Source organism: Oncorhynchus mykiss, chromosome 26 (genome assembly GCF_013265735.2).
Source record: "Oncorhynchus mykiss isolate Arlee chromosome 26, USDA_OmykA_1.1, whole genome shotgun sequence".
Classification (NCBI taxonomy): domain Eukaryota; kingdom Metazoa; phylum Chordata; class Actinopteri; order Salmoniformes; family Salmonidae; genus Oncorhynchus; species Oncorhynchus mykiss.
The window spans coordinates 12,713,450-12,740,943 of NC_048590.1; the positions used below are offsets into that span (position 1 = coordinate 12,713,450).

General features: G+C 42.1%; 1 protein-coding gene across 1 annotated transcript; it reads right to left on the minus strand.

The window, feature by feature from the left end:
- Positions 1 to 1,853: 1,853 nt before the first annotated feature.
- Positions 1,854 to 27,494, minus strand: LOC110506260 (glyoxalase 1). The gene is made up of 6 exons (XM_021585696.2): positions 27,051 to 27,494; positions 14,985 to 15,067; positions 14,344 to 14,484; positions 11,507 to 11,574; positions 11,014 to 11,103; positions 1,854 to 3,603 (listed from the first exon to the last, which is right to left on the minus strand). The coding sequence occupies exons 1-6, from the start codon at positions 27,117 to 27,119 to the stop codon at positions 3,512 to 3,514; spliced, it is 543 nt and encodes a 180-aa protein (XP_021441371.1). The 5' UTR covers positions 27,120 to 27,494; the 3' UTR covers positions 1,854 to 3,511.

Consider the following 27,494-nt stretch of genomic DNA (forward strand, 5'->3'; position numbering starts at 1 on the left):
CGAAGGTCCTCCGAAAAACAACCCAGCCAAGCCGCACTGCTTCGTGACACAATGCACACATAACCCAGAAGCCAGCCACGCCAATGTGTCGGAGGAAACGCCGCACACCTGGCGACCATGTCAGCGTACATGCGCCTGGCCCGCCACAGGAATTGCTATAGCGCGATGGGACAAGGACATTCCTGCCGGCCAAACCCTCCCCTAACCCAGACGACGCTGGGCCAATTGTGCGTCGCCTCATGAGTCTCCCAGTCGCAGCCGGCTGAGTCACAGCTCGATATCGAACCAGAATCTGAACTAATGCAGTGCCTTAGACCGCTGCACCACTCGGGAGGCCCTCACTAAATTAATTCAGCCATTCACTGCTATTTAATGGATCAACTTATTATTACTTGAGCCTTATCAATTGCGATGCAGCTATACCCAAGGCATTTCAGATAGTGTGCCATTCGGTCCCCTCCTCCTTACTATTGCTCAACCGGTCTACTTTTCAATACCCTCCCCTTCATCCCCTCCTCTGTCTCTCTCCAGGTGGACCACTGGATGGAGTTCAGTACGCGGCGCGTGTGTGGCCAGTCGGGCCTAGCTACGGCCCTGGGGGAGCTGGACATGGCCTTGGCTCTGCGCACATTCCTGGTGGGCAACAGCCGGACTCTGGCCGACCTGTGTGTGTGGGCCGCGCTCAAAGGTCAGTCAGTCCCAGTGACTCAGCTGACCCTAGATGGGCGTCTAACGCTTTAACCGAAGACGGCTGGGGTGTAGACAGTCATACATAACAGCACAGGCAAATATATTAGTGTGTGCATCTAAAAACTAAACTAGACGCACCCAGGTACTAGATGCACAGAAGGTCATGTGGTTTGGTAAGAAGAATGTCCCTCCTCCCACAGGTGTTATTACTACCTCTGAGGGTTTAGAGCTTGAGGTAGTCACCGCATACAAGTATTTGGGAGTATGGCTAGAAGGTGCACTGTCCTTTTCTCAGCACATATCAAAGCTGCAGGCTAAAGTTAAATCTAGACTTGTTTTCCTCTATCGTAATCACTCCTCTTTCACCACAGCAGCCAAACTAACCCTGATTCAGATGGCCATCTAACCCATGCTATATTACAGACACAATTTATAGATCGGCAGGTAAGGGTGCTCTCGAGCAGCTAGATTTTCTTTACTATTCGGCCATCAGATTGGCCACCAATGCTCCTTATAGGACACATCACTGCACTCTATACTCCTCTGTCAACTGGTCATCTCTGTATACCTGTTGCAAGACCCACTGGTTGATGCTCATTTATAAAACCCTCTGAGATATCTACTGCAGCCCTCATCCTTCACATACAACACCCATTCTGCCAGTCACATTCTGTTAAAGGTCCCCAAGGCACACACATCCCTGGGTCGCTCCTCTTTTCAGTTCGCTGCAGCTAGCAACTGGAACGAGCTGCAAACACTCAAACTGGACAGTTTTATCTCAATCTCTTCATTCAGACAATCATGGACACTGACAGTTGTGGCTGCTTTGTGTGATGTATTGTTGTCTCTACCTTCTTGACCTTTGTGCTGTTGACTGTGCCCAATAATGTTTGTACCATGCTGTGTTGCTGCCTTGCTATGTTGTCATCTTAGGTCTCTCTTTATGTAGTGTTTGGTCCTATATTTCTATTGTATTTATTTAAATCCCAGGCCGTCATTGTAAATAAGGATTTGTTCTTAACTGACTTGCCTAGTTAAATAACATCTATGTTGAGAGGTAGACATCGATTTTGGACTTGTCAGTCATGTTCTCACCCTTTCTCTCTTACACACTCACACGTGTGTCCGTACAGGTGGCAGTAAATCCAGAAGCAGGCAGGGACGTAATTTACAATATGTTTAATCTGAGAATAAAGAGACGCCGAACTTGTGAAACATCACAGCACAGTTGAAAAAAATGTATGGCAATGGTGTTCAGATATGGGAGGGCTTGAGTGGAGCTGAATGATGGAACTAAAAACAAAACTATCGTCAAATATACTGTGTCCGTGAAATGTATATAGTATGTATAAGCTGGAAGTCAAAACCTAAGTGTCCATTAGTTTACTTCAATTAGTGGAGGAATGGTAGGGTTAATAAAAGGAAAATATATATTCCAAATAAATTGAGGGGGGGAATTGGAAATGCAGACAATTACATTGCTGTAAACCACAATCTGCAATATAAAAGGAAAGGCATTTCCCTTTCCAATAATGTTGCATTTCATTTTTCATCTTACAGAATCAAAGTTAAAGGCCCAATTTAGGCACTTTTTTAAAACATGTTATTGCGCTACAAATGGATATTTGACATAAGATGTAGGATACGGTTAATTAAATAATCAAAATAAGTGTTAATTTATTAACCTGCAGTTATAGGGCAGCAGTTAGCCTAGCGGTTATAGTGTTGTGCCAGCAACTGAAAGGTCACTGGTTCGAATACCTAAACTGTCAAGGTGAAAAATGTCAGTGTCCTTGAACATGGCACATAACCCTAATTTGCGCCAGGGTCTCCGTACTATTATGGCTGACCCTGTAAATTAGCACATTTCACTGCACTTCTCTGGTGTAGGTGACAAAACAATTAAGGATTATCATATGAAATCATTTTCAAAAGCATGTAGATCCAGATTATTCATACAGAAATATCAAAACATTCTTTCAACTTAACTCCAACTCCTCATGAGGTGTCCTACATATGTCGACTAGGTAGGACCCCTATGACTAGAAGCTTCATGCATAGCTTTTAGCATAAGATTAGGTGTAAAATGTCTCTTCTCAGCACTTACGACCAAATTTTCCATCTCTGAGACGCTCTGTGGATACAGTCCCTGGGCCCGGATTCCCAAAAGCATCTTCAGGTCAAAACTCATCGTTAGAACAATAGAACTATGGGATCCTAACAATAAACTTAGCCTTGTTTAAGATGCTTATGGGAAACCGGGCCCAGGACAAGTAAAACCGAAAGACAGGTTTGATGATTGCATAAGTCTACCGTAAAAAGGTAGACTCCACAATTTGACATTTCAGACAGCATTGTGGCGGGGTCCACAGCAGAATTCCAATCTGCCAAGACTACCACTAATGTTATCTTGCTCACTCTACCTTCATGTAAAACAGAGTTTAAGTAAAGAAAAAAACGACAACAGTAACTGCAGCTTTGAACAGTGGTGTTTAGCTTTACTGCACATTAGAAGGTTAAGTCAGGCATCGCTGTATACTCAAAACAAAATGTCCGCCAAACCTGCGCTCAGCCATTAAACTCAAATGAGAAATACAATCTTTACGATTGGCCCTTTTCCCGGGCTGCATTTCATTGCCACGAGCTCTCAAGACAATAGAAAAGTGTGCCTTGTCCTTATGTCGTGTCACTGCTACTCCCATAAGTATCCTTCATGGAACTGGGGGGGGGGGGGGTTTCCTAAATTGTTGGCAAAATCTACACCCCAAATAACGCCACGGCACTGTATCCCATTGGGGGGGGGGGGGTCCTTGTTGCCTCTTTAAGAGGTGATGGAGACCATGTTGTTGGGGCTGAGGATCTCGATCCAGTAGCCATCAGGGTCCTGTACAAACGCCAGCCCCTTCATTTTACCTGAGAGAAGAGCAGAGGGCGATAGAGAGAGACGAGAATGGAGTAGAAGACAAAACACCATGATAGATAGAAATGCTCCTGATTAAAATTGTCAGGATACACATTGGAGCAAGAATAGAATATAAACATCCAAAGAGCACATGAGCTGAATTAAAGTATTTCCAGAGTAAGAAATATCCTAAATGAACTGTGGCGTCTAAGAAAAGATATTTATAGAATTGCATTATCCATTTACTTCATTGAATTTACAAAAACGTTTCTGTAAATTCCAAACAGTAAATGGACTCTTCGTGGTTTCATACATAAATAACCATAAAAACACCAGGATGATGATTTCCCTGTGACTGAAGCAACACACATTGAAAAGGTGTTAATCATACCCACCAACAGTAACACCTGGGCCACGTTCAGCAGGGCCCAACGTTGTGAACTTTGATATGTCATATAGAACATGCCTCTGAATGTGGCCATGAAGTGGTAATGTTATTGACCAAAACTGCCTCACTCTTATGTGAAATCAATGATCTGTCATGTTGCCAAGGAAGTTCTCGTAATGTTTACATGTAACCCAATCCTGTTTTAAACTACCTGACTACAGAGAACTCTAGACAAATATGACGATTCCCTCACCCGTTTGGCAACATGCTAAGCTATGAACACTAACACCATTGAGGAATGCCAACAGCTTAGCTAGCACAGCAATCCTCAAATCTGTTTATACATCTGGCATAAATATAATACAGTACCAGTCAAGTTGACACCTACTCATTCAAGGGTTTTTATTTGTACTATTTTCTACATTGCAGAATAGTGAAGGCATCAAAACTATCAAATAACACATGGAATCATGTAGTAACCAAAAATTTATTCAAACTGTATTTTATATTTAAAATTCTTAAAAGTTGCCACCCTTTGCATTGATGACAGCTTTGCACACTCTTGGCATTCTCTCAACCAGCTTCATGAAGTAGTCACCTGGAATGCATTTCAATTAACAGGTGTGCCTTGTTAAAAGTACATTTGTGGAATTTCTATTCTTCTTAATGTGTTTGAGCCAATCAGTTGTGTTGTGACAAGAACAGCTCAAATAAATCAGAGAAACGACAGTTCATTACTTTAAGACATGAAGGCCAGTCAATCTGGAAAATGTTAAGAACTTTGAATGTTTCGTCTTTCTATTTGCAGTCGCAAAAACCATCAAGCGCTATGCTGAAACTGGCTCTCATGAGGACCGCCACAGGAAAGGAAGACCCAGAGTTACATCTGCTGCAGAGGATAAGTGCATTCGAGTTACCAGCCTCAGAAATTGCAGCTCAAGTAGCAAACACACCTCAACATCAAGTGTTCAGAGGAGACTGCGTGAATCAGGCCTTCATGGTCAAATTGCTGCAAAGAAACCACTACTAAAAAGGACACCAATAAGAAGAGACTTGCTTGGGCCAAGGCACACGACCAATTAGACTGGGGGAAATCTGTCCTTTGATCTGATATGAGTCCAAATTATTATTATTTTTTCTTCCCCAAATTAGATTTTTGGTCTTGTCTTTGTGAGACGCAGAGTAGGTGAACGGATGATCTCCACATGTGTGGTTCCCACCATGAAGCATGGAGGTGGTGTGATGGTGCTTTTCTGGTGACACGGTCAGTCATTTATTTAGAATTCAAGGCACACTTAACCAGCATGGCTACCACAGCATTCTGCAGCGATACGCCATCCCATCTGGTTTGCGCTTAGTGGGACTATCATTTGTTTTTCAACAGGACAATAACCCAAAACACACCTCCAGGTTGTGCAAGGGATACTTCACCAAGAATGAGTGATGGAATGCTGCATCAGATGACTTGGCCTCCACAAATCACCCGACCTCAACCCAGTTGAGATGTAGGACTAGGTACTGCAGGCACTGCATACCTAGGAGGGTTTAGCCCCCTAATATTTTAGACTGGAGCACAGCATGTTCATGAGCCACACTAATGGTAAAAAAAAAAAAAAAAAATTCAAGATATTCGAACATTGTGTGTATTAGCAGTAGCAATAAGGAGAGAGGTTGATTTATGCTCCATTGGGGCAAGGAACCGTGACAGATTGTGGAGACAACTGAATAATTTTGGCAATGTGTGTTGTCAACAACAGTGATATTTGAGGCGTAACACTGGAAGAAGACATTAGGTCACCTGTGTCCTCCAGTAATACATTTGCAGACGCTTTAGTTTTGGTTCTAATAAGGTATCAGGCCCCGTGACCAAATGATTAGGCACCTATACCATAACTACTCTGGGAAGTGGATATCACAACATGAAATAGTTCAAATTGGCGCGTATTGGAGCCGTGAGTGAGAAGATCTAAACACCCTGGACACCGTCCGGAGAGGTGTCGGAATAACTTTTGAAATCGAGACCGACAGCTGGGATTCTCATTTTAAAGCAGGGCTAGAAGAAAAGTTTAATAAAGCCATTGATGCACTAAACCAAGCGCACAAGGAATCTACTAATTGGGCTCAAATATGGATAACATTTTTGCAAATTGGTCATCATTTCCCTACGGAGTGAAAATTCCAATCAAATAAAGAACTCAGATGCTGTTGTAATATGGTACAATGACATGAATGAAAAATCGCAAGCTCAATACACCAGCGTTTTGAAGTCAGCATTCTATCAACAAAAAAGAAACTGATAAACCCAAAATTAGTAGATGTACTCAGCTGCAAAAAGACTGGGTACGTGAGTACAATTTGTACGTCTACTTTGATGGCAGGTTTGACAAAACTGCAGTTGCGGGGGTAGTGGATGAAATGGAGCAGGATGCTTTCAGAGTGGAATCTAACTCTGCTCACTTCGTAGTCGTGCGAGGGGTTAACACAGCTTCTGAAAGGTCACTAACAGTGTTTCAATGGCCAAGAGAAGACAAAGAAACTGGGAGGGAAAAGTAGCATAGGGCGACAGATCCCCGTTTTAGATGTGGGGCCATTGGAAAAACGAGTGCAGGATGGTATTGAGACGACTGCAATGGCTACATTCGGAAGGAATGCTGCGATGTGAGCCTTTGCATTTGTGACAGAAGAACCAGCAGCAAGCACTCTTGAAAGCAGCGGGGCAGGAAACTCAAACATAGCGGTGTATGGCCTTTGCTCAATCAATAGTGGTTCATAGAGATGAGTTTCTATGTGAAGGGAGACGTAGGAGGCCACATCTCGCACAACTTTCTAATAGATGCCTGGAATCAAATATAGCCGATTCCTTACAATGAGGAATGTGCTAAATTTACAACAGGGAAGTTTTGCATTCAGCAAGGTAACCGGGGAAGAATCGAAAGCGATCCAGCTACTACCCATGTCTCTGATCATAGGACCAGTAACAATACACAGATCATTTTACATGGGAAGAAGGAGTTGATTTTGGGGTTGGAGAATCTATGCGAAATACCAGGCGAATAGATTCTAAAAATACAAAATAAAATGACCAGGTCAAACACTCCTAGCAAATTCAGAAAACAAGGCAATAAATAGGCCATAGAGGTGAAATAATTACAATTTAGCATTAACACTGGAGTGATAGATGTGCAAGTAGAGATACTGGCATGCAAAAGAGCAAAAAGATAAATAATACCACGGGGATGAGGTAGTTGGGCGTGCTATTTACGGATTGGCTGTGTACAGGTACAGTGATCGGTATGCTGCTCTGACAGCGATGATTGGAGGGTGGACAGTGGACTTAACATGTTAGGTTTCATTAAAACTTTTGGGTTTCTGATTAAGATGCAGCATAGTGAATGCTAACAAAATGTACACTTTCTCTTCCATGAGAGGGGGTGTCATTATCTCTTTGGAATGTTTCCAGAGACTGTGGTCTTGGGAGAGCAGTTAGTGGAATTCTGCAGTTTTAAGTATAAAAGTATCCGGATTAGGCCATTAAAGGGAGCTCCCAGATAAGTAAGGCCTGGCTATGTGTGTGTTTTAGCCCTAGGGTTTACCATACACACAACCTCCTCATCGGTTATGAGTATGTGTTAATGGTGTTAATATCGTGTTTGAATTATTGTATGGGGTCTTAAAAATTGGTTGTGAACTGGGTTTGCAGAATGATGGAAAATGTTTGAAATTTTGTCAAAAGGTTATTGAAGAAGTACAGGGAAAGAAAACACTTAATGGTGTTGAATGACGTTTGTCCTGACTTTCTGGTGAGGCCTGATCAACCTCAATAGAAATTGTGAGATTTAAGTTTAATATGAATGAGGGACATCTGTCTATAGTCTATTTTACCATTACCTTTTGGGATACAATTATTTCCTTATGGAGTTAGAGAGCTGTAATTCTAATTAGTTTATTTTTGATTTAACAGGCAGTGTTTGTTTTTTAATCACGATGACAGTCAAGTGTTCAAGGGGAAATAACCAGTTCCCTGGGACCCTGCCCATTGGTAAATATGCAAATGTATTTTGTTCAGTCTGCATATAAAAAGGAAAATATATGCTAGTAATGGTTGACAGTTACTCCAAATGGATCGTGATGTGTATTGCTGTTGTTCTTGTCTCTGTTTCAATACAAATCTCACCAGATTGGGTCTGCTGTATTGTTGGGATTTCTCCCGAAGGGTTATTTATTTTATTTATTTTACCTTTATTTAACTAGGCAAGTCAGTTAAGAACTAATTCTTATTTTCAATGACGGCCTAGGAACAGTGGGTTAACTGCCTGTTCAGGGGCAGAACGACAGATTTGTACCTTGTCAGCTCTGGGATTTGAACTTGCAACCTTCCGGTTACTAGTCTTCCGGCTACCCTGCCGCCCAGGTTAGAGCTCTAACTCCCTGACCCGGTAATTGCGAGATGGCAAAGGTGACCACAGATGGTATCTTGATGCATAGGATGGATAATTTCACCAAGAACATTGTGAACCTCAACCCTCCCTAACCGGCTGAAGAATAGTGACAAAGGCGTTCACTACGACCTTGTTTCTCACCACTCCTACCTGTGACCCGAGTCTGAGCCAGCAACTTGAGTACGAGCAGCAGGAGTATGGCATGAGGCTGTGCATGTGGAGTGAGATCAAGTCAAACTCCTCTCATACTGCTGATGTACTGGTGGGAAAAATAACCAGACAGAATAGACTACAGAATGGTGGTGGCGGCTCAGGTGAGAGACTCGTGTACTTGGAAAAATCAGAACATTTCCTCAGATATTGAAAATCGGGACATTATCATGGCATTAACTGTGACAGGCATGAGTTACCCATGTGCCGTTTGGAAGATAGTTTATCTGAAGAACCAATGAAGACGCTAAAAGGATGAGTGCTGGAGAAGGGGGTGGGTCAACCGTGCCCGTAATACTTTATTTGGGGTATCAGGTTGTTTGTGGAGGTCAGCACAAAGCATAGTAATTTAAAGTAAAAATGCATTGAGATACCGATCTGTCATTAGCATGGCACTTACGACAGTAAAACCGGGACAAATGGGGGTTGTAATGAGAAGTTATCGGTAATATATGGTCCCGTTTGTAAATGTACTTTCTAACCTTGATGGTGTGCTAAGTTGAGGGGCTTGAATTCCTGTGATTGTCAGTCCCTTGGTGGTTAACATTGAGTCTTTCTAAATTTGGGTTGTAGAATTGATCATAATTAAAACATTTGATTCGGAAAGGAAAAAGAGAGCTGCTGCTCCTAAGCTGTGAGGAGAGCACAATGTGAGGGGAGGATGCGCTGCTCGAAATTATTGGGTCGAGGGAGGGTTTTTCTCCTTGTGAAACCTTATCGTTTAGTGTCCTCAGAGGGAGGTTATTAGAGAAGCCACTATATGATAGCTTGGGCCAACCATGAGGGGGTACTGGATGAAGGGGTTTTGTTTTACCAGATGTTTTTGTCATCTGAAACCTAATGTTAAAGCGCATCAATACATATGGATTAATGGATGATACAGTACAATTAATTACATACAAGGCTCATAGTCGGTCTTGCGTTAACACCCGAGGATGAGGAAGGAGACTGGCTTGGAGACTAGCATTCCATGGGCATAGAACAGAACAAATGGTTCTTTCCCCAGTCTTAGTAGCATCAAGGGTAGTGTGAAATTATTAAACATGTATTGTCTTTCTTCCATGTTCAAGTCAATATGTTTCTAGGTGTCGTGGAACATAAGAGTGATCATTGTTCCAAAGGAAGGATTAGTGGAAATGAACTATTTGACCTGAATGTTTTAGTATGTTTCTAACTATAGAAGTGGATTAGTAGTAGTGACCAATGTGTTATGGGTGAGATGGAATGATTTATGTACAAATGTATTTGTAGCAGGTGGCGAGGTACATGCGGTGCCTGTGTTTGAGACAGAATGTTTGCATAAGGCTGTTATAATTGCAGAGTCTGGCAGGACCGACAGTGTATTCTGTGGAGTCCCAAAAACCAAGGCATTAACATTACAGGGAAGTGGGGGTCATAAATTAAGGAAGTGGGTAATAGAGTCTCTGGGGAACTATACCACTTTATGTATATTGTTACAGGGGATGGCTTGTAGGAGAGGAAGGACAGCTAACTGTGCACAAGAGACTACTATGAATTTAATTGAATGTCACACATACCCAGATCATGGTGAGTAGCAGAGATAGTGTTGTCATTTCAGACACTATTGTCAACTTTTAGTGATGGGTTTGTCAAAGAAGGTACAATGCTTAAAAGAATAGCCACAGATCCCTGTATACAGGAGGCCACATCACTGAAGGGGAAGTTTGCTGTAATAATAGCATCACATCTCCTGCAGTGTGAGATGACTCAGTGCTACTGTGCTGAATTAATCAACTTTACCTCATCTTAAAGTAAAGATGATTAAGGCCAACGCACGTGTATATCGATCGGGTGGCTATGGAGGAAGGAGATCGGGAGCAAAGTGAAAATAACAATATGGCTTGGGAACACCTCTGGGAGCCTGGGGTCTGACGGGGAAGACTGGGTGAAAGCATGAGGTGGTTTCTTAGGGCCTTCATTTTTGTGGAACCCAGCAGGAAAGTATCCAGAAGGCATAGTCAAGCAAATAATGGGAATTGTCATGTTATCAAACTTCTTTGACTTGTACTGCATATACAGTACAAGTCAAAAGTTTGAAGACGCCTACTTATTCCAAGAGTGTGCAAAGCTGTCAAAGGCAAAGGGCGGCTACTTTGAAGAATCTAAAATAGATTAAGATTTGTTGAACACTTTTTTGGTTACTACATGATTCCATGTGATATTTCATAGTTTTTATATCTTCAATATTATCTACAAAAATAAAAACCCTTGAATGAGTAGGTGTCCAAACACACGCACACTTTTTAACCCACTTCTTCAATCTTGTCTCAAATATTTTATGACACCAAGCAAATGTTTCACACACCCAAATCTTGCTTACAAAAAAAAGCCAAGTGTGAGTAGTACTGCGGGGCTACTCTTACCATCATCAGGCTTCTTGACAAAGGTGACTGCTTGCTCTTCAAACAGCTTGCAGGCAGCATAGACGTCAGGCACCGCAATTCCAATGTGCCCTATGATGCGAGAGAATGAACATAGCACATTGCTGACTAACTAGTTTACGCCACTTATGCAGTTAATCAACTCAACGACTTGGAGAACAGCTGGGGGTGTATATCTAAGTCTTGAACAAAAACTATCCATTAAGATGAATAACAATCCAAAAGATATAAATGGCAGGGTGGGTAACAATGAAGCCTGCAGATATAATGCTTTATAACTTGTTATAAGCATGCATGGGCCTTTTAAAAAGTGTCCTTCTTACAGATATGCAATAAGACAAAAGTGGGTCAAACACGTCAATGAGAAGTCTTACAATGAAAAAAATGATTGATTATTCCAGCAGACTTTATGTACAGTGGTACGGCAAGGTACTATGGGATGATTACTGAGCTTCAGTGCAGAGTAGAGACTCACCAAAGCCACGAGGGTCCGAGTTGCCATTGTGGTAAGACTGGCTTGCGTCACTCTCAGAGCCCCAGTTACTAGGAGGCACAGAAAAAAAACAATGCAATACAAAACTATCAAATTATAGGAATGTAAGATCACACATCCGATATTTAAAAAAATTAAATGACCTTTTAATGTGGCATGAACACAACCCATCATGACATTTATCTGATTGTCAAACAAATTACTTTAAAAAGTAGGCATGTATATCCATTTCAAAACAATTCCAGCATCCAAACTGCATGTCTACTCATGCCATTTGATGAATGGTAATAGACATGTGTCTTGCTGACAAATGGAAAATAAATGTAGCCTGAGAAGTTGGGACACCTGAAATGAGGCTGAAACCATTCTAGTAAAAACAGGAAGGTCACCCTAAACACAAGGTCAAATTATTAGGCTAGGCTACAATGTGTATTACTGTGAACTTCAAATTGGCCTACCAGAAGCCAGTGATGTAGTGTTGACTGATTCGCCGGTCGCGGTCCAAAAAGTAACGCTCACCGTGCTTTCAATGGCTTTTTAAGTTAAATTATACAAATCCCCACTAGGCCTATACCAGTGCCGGTAGCCTACCCTCTCAGCCAAGGCAAACAGGAACGCACGCAGAATAGGTAGCCCACATTCAATATAATACAAGAATTGATTCAAAACATGTTTTACACCATAGTTCATGAGTTGTCCATAATTCATGAGTTAATGCGTGGAGTCTTCACAGATTGTGTGACATAACACTACCTTTCCTTATCGACAATGTCATTATTAAGCATTTAGCAATTTAAAGAGAACTTAAACCCTGTACGAATCATATCTTGGAGGTTTCAAAAATGCACTGTAAGCGTAACTATGTAACATTTAATTACATTTCGCCGTAAAAACAATTCTCATGGGCACACAAATCCAAAATAATGTATGCCAATGCCATTACAAAATGTAATGCTTCTGACCGAAAGAGTCAACTATCGGCCTAATGTCATTAACATATACTTGGATGCAGTTTTCTAGCTGTAGCTAGTTGTCTAGTAATATTGTCGATCATCAGGTATTCAAGTTTTTAAAAAACTGCACGCACCTCAATCTACACACAATAGCCCATATTGACAAAACAGCTTTTTAGAAATGTTTGCAAATGTATTATGAACAAAAAAAAGACACCCTATTTACATAAGTATTTAGACCGTTTACGAAGACTCAAAATTGAGCTCAGGTGCATCTTGTTTCTATTGATCACCCTTGATGTTATTACAACTTAATCGGAGTCCAACTGTGGTAAATTAAATTGATTGGACATGATTTGGAAAGGCACACACCTGTCTATACAAAAGGTGCCACAGTTGACAGCGCATGTCAGAGCAAAAACCAAGCCATGAGGTTGAAGGAATTGTCTGTTGAGCTCGGTCAGGGAGGTGACCAAGAACCAGATGGTCACTGACAGAGCTCTAGAGTTCCTCTGTGGAGATGGGAGAACTTCCCAGAAGGACAACCATCTCTGCATCTCAGGCCTTTATGGTAGAGTGGCCAGACAGAAGCCACTTCTCAATTAAGAAAGGCACATGACAGCCTGCTTGGAGTTTGCCAAAAGGCACCTAAAGGGCCTAAAGGGATTCTCTGGTCTGACGAAACCAAGATTGAACTCTTTGGCCTGAATTCCAAGCGTCACGTCTGGAGGAAACCTGGCAACAACCCTACGGTAAAGCATGGTGGTGGCAACATGTTGTGGGGTTGTTTATCAGCGGCAGGGACTGGTTGACGTGTCAGGATCGAGGGAAAAATAAACGAAGCAAAGTACAGAGAGATCCTTGATGAAAATCTGCTCAGAGAGTGCGCATAACCTCAGACTGGGGAGAAGGTTCACCTTCCAACACAATGACCCTAAGCACACAGTCAAGACAACGCAGGAGCGGCTTCGGGATGAGTCTCCAAATGTTCTTGAGTGACCCAGCCAGAGCCCAGACTTGAACCCAATCAAACATCTCTGGAGACCTGAAAATAGCTGTGCAGCGACGCTCCCCATCCAACCTGACAGAGCTTGAGGGGATCTGCAGAGAAGAAATGGGACAAACTCCCCAAATTCAGGTGTGCCAAGCTTGTAGCGTCATACCCAAGAAGACTCTAGCTGTAATTGCTGTCAAAAGGTGCTTCAACAAAGTACTGAGTAAAGAGTCTGAATACATCTGTAAATGTGATTATTTCAGATTTTGACCAGTTTTGCTTTGTCATTATGGGGTATTATGTGTAGATCGAGGGAAAAATGTACTTAATTTTAATATAAGCCTGTAATGTAACAAAATGTGGAAAAAGTCAAGGGGTATGAATACTTTCCGAATGCACTGTACATCTAATGCATTGGAATAAAGGCTTCTTTTTTAAAAATCGAGTACGCATGTCAAAACAAATGGCGAAAAAGATGAAGCACAAAGGAAAATCTCAGCCAAGGCAAAAAAATAATCTGCATGGACTTCGCCGCCACAAATAAAATGGTTTAAACCATGACAGAGAGGTGGGGGTGTTCGTTAATTTTCATATTTACCACTGCATTTTAAACAAATTAGAGAATGGTTAAATTGGAATTATTTAGAAGATCCCCAAGTTTTACTTTTGTTGCATCTAGGGCAGCCAACGTCTCCTTCAGGGGAGTTGAGCGCCCTTGGCTCCTCTGATAATTCACACCACGCCCGCACTAAAAAACATTTCAAGGATATCTCTAGGACTGGAGTAAGAGTAGACCTTCTGATCATGCCCAGGCCTCTTGTGAATAGTGAGGAGCGCTTTTGCCTATCGCCCAAAGTCCAAAGTGGCCTTACTGGGTGAGCTCAATGGTGGCTCGTCTGGAGAAGGTCCAGGCCGTTCTTTCTTTCACGTCAGCAGGGATCTCCTTCTTGTCCTCGTAACCCAGGAAGTAAAGGGAGAAGTGCATGGAGGGGAAGTCAAACTTTTGGAGTAACCTGGAGGGAAGGGACAAAGAAAAGTTACCCGTGTTGTATGACTGCATGAGGGGAGAAACACACTACATATTGGAAAATGACAAAGTATCTGCTCTATTGACGCTTCAGGAGGGTTGTAGTGTTTTACCATTTACTTATTGCCAGTCGAAAGTCTCATGAACCAGCCTGACAGCTGCGCTCAATACGTGTGCCACGTGTTGAGCACAGAGTTCAGGCTGGTTTCAGGGTTATGCCATTTGTTTAATACTTTAGCCAACTTGTCATCTTCATTCCAAGAAGTGCAGGACCAGTCAGGTACCAAAGCTAGCTTATTGTAGCATTTTACTAAGTAACTGTCAAGTTAGTAAATAAGTGCCTCCAGCTCATCCTAAATCAATTTACTTTGGTTAAAACTGTCATGAAATTAATCTAGTCAAAGTTTTATTTGAAAGAGTAGAGGTACTGTATTTCTCGTGATCCAATGACCAGACAACATTGGTGGGGCAACGGTTGGCACTCACGTCATTCCCATGATCCTGGTATAGAAGTCCAGGGATTTCACTGGATCCTTCACCCTTAGCATGGTCTGCTGCATCATGAAATCCTGGAACACCACAGAATTCTCAATTCTAGGAATTATTCTTAATTCTAGGACTTATGTTCTACCTCAAAAAAAGAAGTGAGCATTGAAAAATAAGTACACCTGTAAATTCAGGGTGGCAACTTGATTTCCTTCAATAATCGTTCATGCTAGCTTACATGTTTCGGAGCAAACATACTCCTAACTATAATGATCTAAGATTAATCACGAGACAGTCGTGCTTTGCATGATGTCATACAGTCCTAAATAAATAAATTTAAAAGTTTGTTTTGTACACTGCGTGCGCCATTAAATCGTCCTGTATTAGAGGACCAATACAGCTGTCTGCAGCTCAGGCAACCCGACACCCCCCATCCTTTTAACAACAGGACACTGTAAATGCCTTTATCACTCTGAAGATTATGAATTGGGCTGTTTGAGAAGGTTTGAATCCTAAGCTAACTGCCCACACATAGTTTGAAGTACAATACCATCACAGCTACTGTAGTAGGTCAAAGCTGAATGCTGGAAAACCTTGGTGATGACGCAACATAATACAGCAATAAAAGTACACTTAAACAATAATGACAACTGGGGTCAGAAATAATGTAGTTACTATTGATTTAAAATTAACAGCTGATTTTCCACTGGGAAAATGACTAGTAGTATGTTACCTGTAAACAAAACTTTTTTTTTTTAAATGTACATGTACATTCATCAGATAGTCAACTTTGTAAATACAACTCAGGGATGGCCACAATTGCTTTTGACAAGCTACAGGTTTATACTGGCTTTTTTGTTCAAGCCCAGTTCTAACCACACCTAACTGATGGTCTCGTTGAAGAGCGTGGTGATAGCACTGGGCAGAAAAGCCTGCATACCGCTGTAGATCATCAAGAGCAATGTTGTTAACTCCTGGTACAAACACTTCAACAAAATTAAACTGCTGAGAAACACGTGTAAAATAGTAATTCAAAATGTAAAACACTTGTACAATTAGACTTATTTACAAATCTGAAATTGGATAGGTGCTCTAAATCCTTGAATAAAGAACTTGAGCTACAAAAATGTCCTAAATAATGTAGTACTGTCCTAAATAATGTAGTACACAGCTGTCCAACTCAAGTAAAAGAGCACATGGCCTCATTTATAAATGGCAGCATTATTATGAAAACAGGTGGGAGAACTCAGATTTGGAACAGAGCAATACATTTTAAGTATTGATAGTGTACAAAAGTACCATGTGTACCTCGAGCATTTGAATTGGCATAAAGAGACCATTCATGCTTGATCCGAAAATGTGGTCGGAGACGCTGTATGGCTGGTGTGACGCAATCGCGAAGCCTCCGGAGGCATAGCCAGATAGCCCTGACTTCTGCAGAGGTCAAAACAACGCAAATGTTGCATGGCCAATGTAGACATCGAAATGACCATGTAGCGCCTTTAAAGGGTGCGTTCCTAAAATTGCCTCCAGTGCTGTTCAGAAATTCAGAGCGCACACTGGACGCTCTGGCCGAGGAGTCGGGTTGATGCGAGCGTTCTGACCTCACGAAGGCAATCAAGAGTCCAAACGGCCTAAAGTTAGGCTGTTTTCATGTTATCCAGAACGCTAGTGACCAACTGTGCTGCTAGCAACAATTTAATTCAGTTTTTTTTATATCCTTCACTAACACTGAGATGAGGATGTGCAAGTAGAAATACTGGTGTGCAAAACAGTATAAAAAAGTACAGGAATGAGGTAGGTAGTTGGTTGGATGGGCTATTTACAGATGGGCTGTGTACAGCTGTAGCGATCGAGAAGCATCAGCTGTCAGAGCAGCTTAAAAATGGTGAGGGAGATATGTCTCCAACATCTGTGATTTTAGCCATTTGTTCCCATAATTGGCAGCAGAGAACTGGAAGGAAAGACAGCCAAAGGAGGAGGTGGCTTTGGGGATGACCAGTGAAATATAAAGTTGAAGTCGGAAGTTTAAATACACTTAGGTTGGAGTCATTAAAACTAGTTTTTAAACCACTCCACAAATGTCTTGTTAACAAACCATTGTTTTGGCAAGTCGGTTAGGACATTTACTTTGTGCATGACAAGTAATTTTTCCAACAAATTGCTTACAGACAATTTCACTGTATCACAATTCCAGTGGGTCAGAAGTGTACATACACTAAGTTGACTGTGCTTTTAAACAGCTTGGAAAATTCCAGAAACCTATGTCATGGCTTTAGAAGCTTCCGATAGGCTAATTGACATAATTTGAGTTAATTGAAGTTGTACCTGTGGATGTGTTTCAAGGCCTACCTTCAAACTCAGTACCTCTTTGCTTGACATGATGGGAAAATCAAAAGAAATCAGACAAGATGTCAGAAAAAAAAGTATGGTTCATCCTTGGGAGCAATTTCCAAATGCCCTGAGGTACCACACTCATCTGTACAAACAATAGTGCGCAAGTGTACACACAATGGGACCACGCAGACGGCATCCCACTTAGGAAGGAGACGCGTTCTGTCTCCTAGAGATTAACGTATGGTGGTGATCCTAACTGACCTAAAACAGGAAATTCTTACTAGGATTAAATGTCAGGAATTGTGAAAAACTGAGTTTAAATGTATTTGGCTAAGGTGTATGTAAACTTCCGACGTACCTGCTGGAGCATGTACTATGGGTGGGTGTTGCTATGATGACCAGTGAGCTGAGATAAGGCGGAGCTAAACCTAGCAAAGACTTGTAGATGACCTGGAGCCAGTGGGTTTGGCGATGAATATGTAGCGAGGACCAGCCAACGAGAGCATACAGGTCACAGTGGTGGGTAGTATATGGCGCTTTGGTGACAAAACGGATGGCACTGTAATAGACTACATCCAAATTGCTGAGTAGTGTGTCGGAGGCTAATTTGTAAATGACATCAAAGTCAAGGGTCGGTAGGATAGTCAGTTTTACCAGGGTAAATTTGGCAGCATGAGTGAAGGAGGCTTTGTTGCGAAACAGGAAGCCGATTCTAGATTTAATTTTTGATTGGAGATGCTTAAATGTGAGTCTGGAAGGAGAGTTTACAGTCTAGCCACATATTCTAAGTGAGAACCATCCAGAGTAGTGATGCTAGTCGGGAGGGTGGGTAGCGATCGGTTGAAGATCATGCATTTCTTTTCACTAGCATTTAAGAGCAGTTGGAGACCACGGAAGGAGTGTTGTATGGCGTTGAAGGTCGTTTGGAGGTTTGTTAAGTGTCCAAAGAAGGGCCAGATGTATACAGAATGCGGTCGTCTGCGTAGGTGGATCAAAGAATCACCCGGAGCAAGACCGACATCATTGATATATACAGAGAAAAGAGTCAGCCCTAGAATTGAACCCTGTGGCACCCCCATAGAGACTGCCAGAGGTCCGGACAACAGGCCCTCCGATTTGACACACTGAACTCTGAGAAGTAGTTGGTGAACCAGGCGAGGCAGTCATTTGAGAAACCAAGGCAGTTGAGTCGACCGATAAGAATGCTGTGATTGACAGTGTCGAAAGCCTTGGCCAGGTCGATGAAGACGGCTGCACAGTACTCTCTCTTATCGGTGGCGGTTATGATGACGTTTAGGACCTTGAGTGTGGCTGAGGTGCACCCGTGACCAGCTCGGAAACCAGATTGCATAGCAGAGAAGGTACGGTGGGATTCGAAATGGTCAGTGATCCGTTTGTTCACTTGGCTTTATAGGTCTGTAACAGTTTAGGTCTAGAGAGAGTGTCCCGCGGCCACTTTCCAATCTTTAGGAATCTCAGATGATACGTAGGAGAGGTTGAACAGACAAGTAAATAGGGGTTACAATAACAGTGGCAGATAATTTTAGGAAGAGAGGGTCCAGATTGTTGAGCCCAGCTGATTTCTAGGGATCCAGATCTTGCAGCTCTTTCAGAACATCAGATGTCTGGATTTGGGTGAAGGAGAAGCGGGGAGGCAGGTGGAAAGCATGTCTAGCCGTAGAGAATCGCTTATTGAAATTCTCGCTTATCGTGGATTTATCAGCGGTGACAGTGTTTCTTAGTCTCACTGCAGTGTGCACTGTAAAGTCTCCATGGACTTTAGTGTCCCAAAAAGTTTTGGAATTAGTGCTGCAGGATGCAAATGTGTATGAAAAAGCCAGTCTTTGACAGGATGAAGTCAATATCCTTCTAGGATACCCGGGCCAGGTCGATTAGGAAGGCCTGCTCGCAGAAGTGTTTTAGGGAGTGTTTGACCGCAGACCCATAACGGACGCAGGCAATGAGTCAGTGATCGCTAAGCTCCTGGTTGAAGACAGCAGAGGTGTATTTAGAGGGAAAGTTGATCAGGATGATATCTATGAGGGTGCCCATGTTTACGGATTTGGGGTTGTACCTGGTAGGTTCTTTGATAATTTGTGTGAGATTGTGAGCATCTAGCTTAGATTGTAGGACGGCCGGGGTGTTAAACATATCCCAATTTAGGTCACCTAGCAGTACGAACTCTAACAATAGATTGGGGGGCAATCAATTCACGTTGTCCAGGGCACAGCTGGGAGCGTCTATAACAAGCAGCAACAGTGAGGGACTTATTTCTGGAGAGATGGATTTTTAAAAGTAGAAGCTCAAATTGTTTGGGCACAGACCAGGATAGTATGACAGAACTCTGCAGGCTCTCTCCACAGTAGATTGCAATTCCGCCCCCTTCAGCAGTTCGGTCTTGACGGAAAATGTAATTGGGGATGGAAAATTCCGAATTTTTGGTGGCCTTCCTAAGCCAGGATTCAGACATGGCTAGGACATCAGGGTTGGCAGAGTGTGTTAAAGCAGTGAATAAAGCAAACTTAGGGAGGAGGCTTCTGACGTTAACATGCATGAACCCAAGGCTTTTACGGTTGCAGAAGTCATCAAATGACAGCGCCTGGGGGCACACAGGGCCTGGGTTAACCTCTACATCACCAGAGGAACAGAGGAGTAGGATGAGAGTACGGCTAAAGGCTATAAGATCTGGTATTCTGCTAGCCATGTAGATTGTACATTTAGTTCTGTATTAGATTCTCTTTTGTATGTTTAACAAGCTTGCCATCTTGATGAATACCATATACACTTCCTAGCTTAGAATTTTGAAGTAAAACATGTTCTAACTCTAGTTATCCTTTTGTCTGCATTGACTTGACTGGCAGTAGATTGAGTGGATGCCCAGGGCAGCGGCAACACCTCTGTTGCTTGTCTATTAGCTAAGAAATTCCAGTACAGATGTGGCAGTCAACAAGAAGCTATAGGAGATGAGTAAATAAAATGGGAAAATGTAGTTAACATATGATTCATATGAAATCTATTATTCATGTCCATTTGCTAATTGCTCAAGTGTCTCATATCCCACTCGGTTGCCAGCAACATTGCCTAAAAAATATCCAATGTATCAAGGCCTTGAAAGCTGGTCTCTAGTGAGATGCACCATCACACTCACTTCACAAACCCAAAGACTAAGAGTCACATTTATTAAAATATATTAGGTGTGTCGGGAGGGGACTGTCTAAACTATTAAATAAAGAATGGTCAAAACATCTCATTTCGTTTTCTTTTGACCTCACGCTGCTGCAACCTGATCTCATATCCTTCTGTACGTAAATCCAATGTAAACCAAAATACGTCATTTGGTATGATATATATTAAATATGGATGTCCATCATCCATTTCTCCTATGTTACAATTTGCACAATATGTTATACATTTCCAATGCATACGATACGAATTTCAATTTGTGGCCAACGCTAATGTTAGCTAGGCTAGGGTTTAGGTTAGAAGTTATGTTAAAGGGTTAGCTAACATGCTAAGTATTTGCAAAGTAGTATGTAGTTGCAATAAAAGTAGTAAGTAGTTTCAGAGTTGGTATTTAGCTCAAATGTTAAAGTTGTCCATGATGCGATTTGAACACTCAAATCTCATCATGGTTGCTAGACACTTTTACACGTCTTGAGTGTGAGACCAGGCTGACAAACAGCATGTCCTGCAAGCAATGATTATGTTGTTTTACCCTGGTGCACCACGTGCAGCTGACTACATTTTACTTGAGCATGGCGACTTCAAATTTTCTGTGAACACACTTTAAAAGTAACTTGACACGGTTGATCAGTCAGTACAACATTTGGATTGTAATGACAAGACTGCAGGAGAGAGTTTATGTTGGAGCTGGAATTTATTCTACACATGTCTGAAACAGCGATGCTGTCAGTGTGGTGAGTTGATGCTAGCATGCACAACTGAGGTTCTGTTTACATGTGTGTTTGGGGTTCAACCATTTACTGTATGGGGTTCACAACACCTTACAATTTGTTCTCTCGGCTATGGTTTGTGTGGTCTTGGTTCTTAGTTGAGGAAATGTAGCGTAGCTACCTGCAGTGTTTGTCCTGTCTGAAATCTGGCTACCTCATCTTACCGTAGCTTGGTCTGTGCAATGCAAATGAACGTGAGCAACAGGGCAGTTAGCTAGTCTAAGTTTAAAACAACCAAACTTTGGTTATGATATATTGTGGTACATACACGTTAGCTAACATTACCTAGCTAGCACAGCTTATTTGTGCATATTTGTTTGTGCTCCGATTACATTTTACCATATGTCCCAGATGCTTTCTGTAATTTTGATGTAGTCGTGAAAAAACAGGCTTTACTTTAGGGCATTTTTCGTACCCTGCTAGCTCCTAACAGTTCTATTGAGCATCATGGCACCAACTCACCTGCCGAACATTCTATTCCCAGACCATTGTTCTGTGCCACAATACCAGCTTCGCTATTGCTGGCAATTAGACCTGCCCGAGTTAACATTGTAGTCTTACCTCAGGTAACTTACTTTTAACAAAGTTACAGCTACTTGGTGTTCTCTTGGGTACACGTTGTGGTGACCCACAGTGCTAGCAATGGCTGGCGCATAGCCATCCAACGGTTTAAAAAAAATGGGTCATGCTTTGTAAAACCTAAACAATTGTAAAACCTAAACAAAAAGCATGTCCCTGTCCTCCTTTTCAAATTGTGGCCGATTTAAAAACAGCCAGAATAAATGTTTTAAATTATTATTTGTTGTGTCTAAATGCCTGCTGGGTAATTTGATATGTTTATAAAATCTGTTTGTTCGTAGGCATCAAATTGAGTGAATGTTGAGCAGGTTCACTGAGCTGGAAACCAAATGGATAGGGCTAGCTCATTGATTTGTAGTTCTGACGCAGGTGCTACCTCAGATGAGCCAAGCAAGTGTCGCTAATTAGGTATGTAGTATCAAAAGAAAGCCACTGGGAGGCGAAAGAGCTATAAACCCATACTGTTTGCATTAGAGACAATCAGTCACATTTATTTATAAAGCCCTTTTTACATCAGCAGGTGTCACAAAGTACGAGACAGAAACCCTAAGTATATCCTATTTAGCATGAACCCTAATTCTAGGGTAGGGTAGCCTAAAACACTTTTAGAAACTATTTTAGTAATACTATTACATTAGTAAATACTATTATAGTACTAAATTGCATAGATTTTTTATCAAAACCTAAGCATTTTACAGTTTTTTTTACTAGTTATTTTAAAGATATTTATTGTTGCAAGGCAGAATACTTCATAAACAAGACACGCGTTTTATTTTTCAACTGTGGTTTGAACTGGGTGTGACCGAGTAAGCTCTGAAAGTCCAGCAATTGGCGTGGGATAGGTGAGACTGAGCTCAGGAATTAATCAGAAAAATACACTTTATTTCTCAGCTTCCTCACCAATGTCTTGATGTGAATTAACCTTTAATTGCTAAATATTTCCAACAGATGTCAGCATAAGACCTCAAAACATAATTTTAGGCTACGAGGAGCAATATGATTGACATAAAATAGCATGCAACCAAAGACTGCCCCATGATTTTATAAAATGGTCACACATGACTTCAGTTTTGTTTATAGATTTATTTGTTTTAGACCCGTGTTGATTTTGGGAGAGCAAAAAATAACTATAGCAGGTATTGAATCCCATCCAAATAATCACCACTCAGATGATCTAACCTCAACCCTAGTATACATGCATTATAAAATCTTAATATATCTTATGCCAGTGCAAGTAAACAGCCTCGGAAAAGACAAGAGTGCATCTTACACAGCCCGCAAAAAAATTATATCATGGAACCCTCGCAGTTAGTAAATTTACCTCAACATGACACCAAACTTTTGGCGGAGCTATTTGAGTTAGCTAACGTAAACTCGTACATCGCCTTGGTCCGTTAAATTGCCCTTATTCTAGCGCCCCAAATACGTAATAATTCCAGATCAACTGTAATGTCAATACCATTGTAAAGCACAATTTCTACCCTTTCCAACATAATCAATTACATGACCTAAACGCTGCCTGTTTCTGCATAATTCAAGCAGGCAATGAGCCCCGTCGGCTCTTTTTAAAAATGGCGGGTGGGGAAGCTAAACTAATGCGTGATAGTGAGAAGGAGAGATGTCGTGTGGGAAAATTGCTTTTTTTCACTCGATCTGTCCAACTTATCGCCTCTAAAATGTAAATAACACACTATAAAGAGTTTATATAATGTGTCATTACATACCTATTTGAAGGTTGTGAACAGCGGTTTTGAGAATGATGATCCATGCAATGATAACGCAAAAAAATTACTAGGTATACCCCCCCTTACCCCAGTCACTGTCCATTTCTTGTTTTTAAAGGATGATAGAAGTGCTACACCTAGTGGAGAGAGATTGTAAGACAGAAATAGTTGCTTTATGCGAGCTGTCCGTTACGACATGACACGTCAAGATGTAACGGAGGGTCAGTTTTGAACTTTTCTCCAGTACTATAGAACCATTACCAGGTCGATCAACGCTTGAATAGAAACCTAGTTCACACCCCCGATTTTGACGTCAACGCAGTCACTACAGTCCCATTAGTTTTCTTAGTAGCCTCGTTTGAATGTTGCGGTTGCGCACATTTGTACGGAATGGGGTGAGTTTACGTTACTTGTACGACAAGGCAGTGGCTCGATGCTGGTTGATTTGGCATTGAACACAATAGGAAAATGTGTTTATCCTCGACCATAGGTTACTGAATTAATGTTCAAGATTGACATAGTAATAATAAACAATCATTATAGTAACCTGTTAAAATTAGGGGGTGCTTCCAGGGATGAGTAACCTTCATACGTTTCATTTGTGGTCTTATACTGCCATCTATTGGAAATATTTAGCAGCACCATAAATATATTGATCATACAATCAACAAGTTGTGAAAGGCTACCCAAAACATTTGACCCAAGTTAAACAATTTAAAGGCAATGCTAACCAAATACTAATTGAGTGTATGTAAACTTCTGACCCACTGGGAATGTGACGAAAGAAATAAAAGATTAAATAAATCACTATTATTCTGATATTTCAGATTCTTAAAATAAAGTGGTGATCCTACCTGACCTAAGACAAGGAATTTTTACTTGGATTAAATGTCGGGAATTGTGAAAAACTGAGTTTAAATGTATTTAGCTAAGGCGTATGTAAACTTCCGACTTCAACTGTGTGCGTATATATAGCGGGTGTAGCAAAATGCTTGTGTTCCTAGCTTCAACAGTGCAGTAGTATCTAACAATTTACAACACAAAAATTTAAGTAAAAGACTGGAAGAAAAATATAAATATTAGTTTCAGTAAATGCCACTCCGACATTGCTCAAATAGAATGCATATGAGATGACTAAAGCAGTATGTAAACATTATTAAAGTGGCCAGTGATTCCAAGTCTTTGTTTATGGGGCAGCAGCCTCTAAGATGCAGGGTTGAGTAACCGCGTGGAAGCCGGCCTTGATGCCAGCCGTGATGGCCTTGAGTTAGAAAACAGCTTCTGTCCCAGCTTTCATGCACCTGTACTGACCTTGGCTTCTGAACGATAGCGGGGTGAACAGGCCGTGGCTCGGGTGGTTGATGTCCTTGATCTTTTTGACCTTCCCGTGACATCGGGTGCTGTATGTGTCCTGGAGGGCAGGTAGGTTGCCCCCAGTGAGGTGTTGTGCAGACCACACCACCCTCTGGAGAGCTCTGCAGGTTTCAGGCAGTGCAGTTGCCGTACCAGACGGTGATACAGCCCAACAGGATGCTCTCAATTGTGCATCTGTAAAATGAGGGTCTAAGGGGCCAAGCCCAATATCTTCAGTCTCCTGAGGTTGAAGTGGCACCGGTGCGCCTTCTTTGCCACACTGCCTGTGCGGGCCATTTCAGAATGTCAATAATGTGTACGCCAAGGAACTTGAAGCTTTCACCTTCTTCACTGCGGCCCCGTCGATGTGGATAGGGGCGTGCTCCCTCTGCGGTTTCCTGAAGTCCACAATCAGCTCCTTCGTTTTGTTGAGTTAGATTATTTTCCTGGTACCACTCACCCAGGGCCCTCACCTCCTCCCTGTATACTGTCTCGTAATTGTTGGTAATCAGGCCTACTGTTGTGTTGTCTGCAAACTTGATTGAGTTGGAGGCATGTGTGGCCACGCAGTCATGGGTGAACAGGGAGTACAGGAGGGGGCTGAGCACGCACCCTTGAGGGGCCCCTACATTGAGGATCAGCGAAGTGGAGGTGTTGTTTCCTACCGTCAACACCTGGGAGCGGCCCGTCAGGAAGTCCAGGACCCAGTTGCACAGGACGGGGTTGATGAGCTGTAGTCAGTGGAAAGCATTCTTACATTGGTATTCCTCTTGTCCAGATGGGATAGGGCAGTGTGATGGCATCATCTGTGGGTCTATTGGGGCGGTATGCAAATTGCAGTGGGTCTAGGGTGTCAGGTAAGGTGGAGCCTCAAAAGCACATCATGATGATGACAGAAATTAGTCCTATGGGGCGATAGCCATTTAATTCAGTTACCTTTGCTTTCTTGGGTACAGGAACAACGGTGGACATATTGAAGCAAATGGGGAGAGACTGAATATGTCAGGAAACACTCCAGACAGCTGGTCTGCGCATGCTCTGAGGACACGTCTAGGGATGCCGCCTGGGCCGAGATCTAGCATATTTCAGCTCTCATCCGACTGGTATAACTTTACCTTAGCTAGATAATTAAAAAAATAACATTCATTGGGTAGCTAGCTACCTTTAACGTACTTGCCCGTTCGTTAGCTAGCTAGGTTAGCTTTCAGCTGACTGGTTTTAGCTAGTTACAGTCAGAGGCTAGCTGCTGGACTTTGTCCAAGCACGCTAACGTTAGCTAGGTAACATTAGCTAGCTAATCAAAATACATGTTTGCATGTATTGATTGACCACAGTTAGCTATATATACACACACACACACAATAGCCTAGGCTTGTTCGCATACAATTCTTACGACTGGCATCGTGGTGCAAGCAGCTGTGTTGTTGCTGAGCAACCGATCTGGTGTTATAGAACATAGAAATGCTACAAAAAGGTAGCACGTCGTTTTTTAATGGCCGGAAAGGTGTACGAGAACGAAACATTTAAGTTCTTATTAAATAACTGTTGCGACTACCAACACCGTAGATGCGAGTTTGTAATAGCATGATATACAGTCAAGTATCAGTAATACAGGGACGCTCTGGCCTACACAAGCGCTCAACACGGACTTGCTTATCACAGACTTAGGTCTGGCTGGCAAATAAACAATACCAATACGGCATCATTACATAACAGAAATGGAGTAAAGTAAGTCAATGTAAAGCCTATAAGTGTGTGTGTCAATTTCTATAGAAGAGTGGGCAAAAAATGTACAGAGTTCCTGTTTTGCAGTTGCATACACTATCAGTGCTAGCAGAGGCACAACAAACAGTCCAAATGTCACTTCGAAGTACAGAGTTTCATAGTTAGTAGCACTGCGGACGGTGTATCAGTAGAATGCACTAAGTCTATAAATAAGACGCAAACAGCAAAAGCGATTTCACTTTTGCAAACGTTGCATCTGGCAGACGACGTTCATCTGCGCGTGAGCCCAGCTGTAAAGCTATGAAACTGCATAACCGGCTTATGTGCCTAACTTTAGTATTGCGAGTTCCACTTGGGCAGAATTCAAGAGTGGACTGCTAGATATAGCTACTCACCTTCGTAAGTGGGTTTCCATCTTTGCACGCTGCTGCCGCGGCCTCGTCTGATAAGCCTTGTTCGGTCATTTTGCTTGGATATCTACCTCTAGAAGAAAACCGAGGAGTGCTAGATTGTTGGTGTGTGCGGTGAGCAGCAAGGCACGGCCACTGAAGTGAGGAAGTAAAAGAGCCCCTCCAAAAACGGCTCGACTTGGAGCGTCTAGCTACGTCAGTCAGGGCTAAGCAACCGTTCGGAACGTGTTCTCACCACCATATATGGGAGTGAGAGAAGAGGATGGAACTAAGTGAAACTGGGCCGACATTCTGCAAATTCTCTCATCGAAGAAACATATGATCTCAATACATGTTTATGTTCCCATAACTATAATATGTTACGAACACAGTGGACTACGTTTTATAGACAAACGCTATGCCAAAGTATTTAAAAATGGTGTTGTTTAG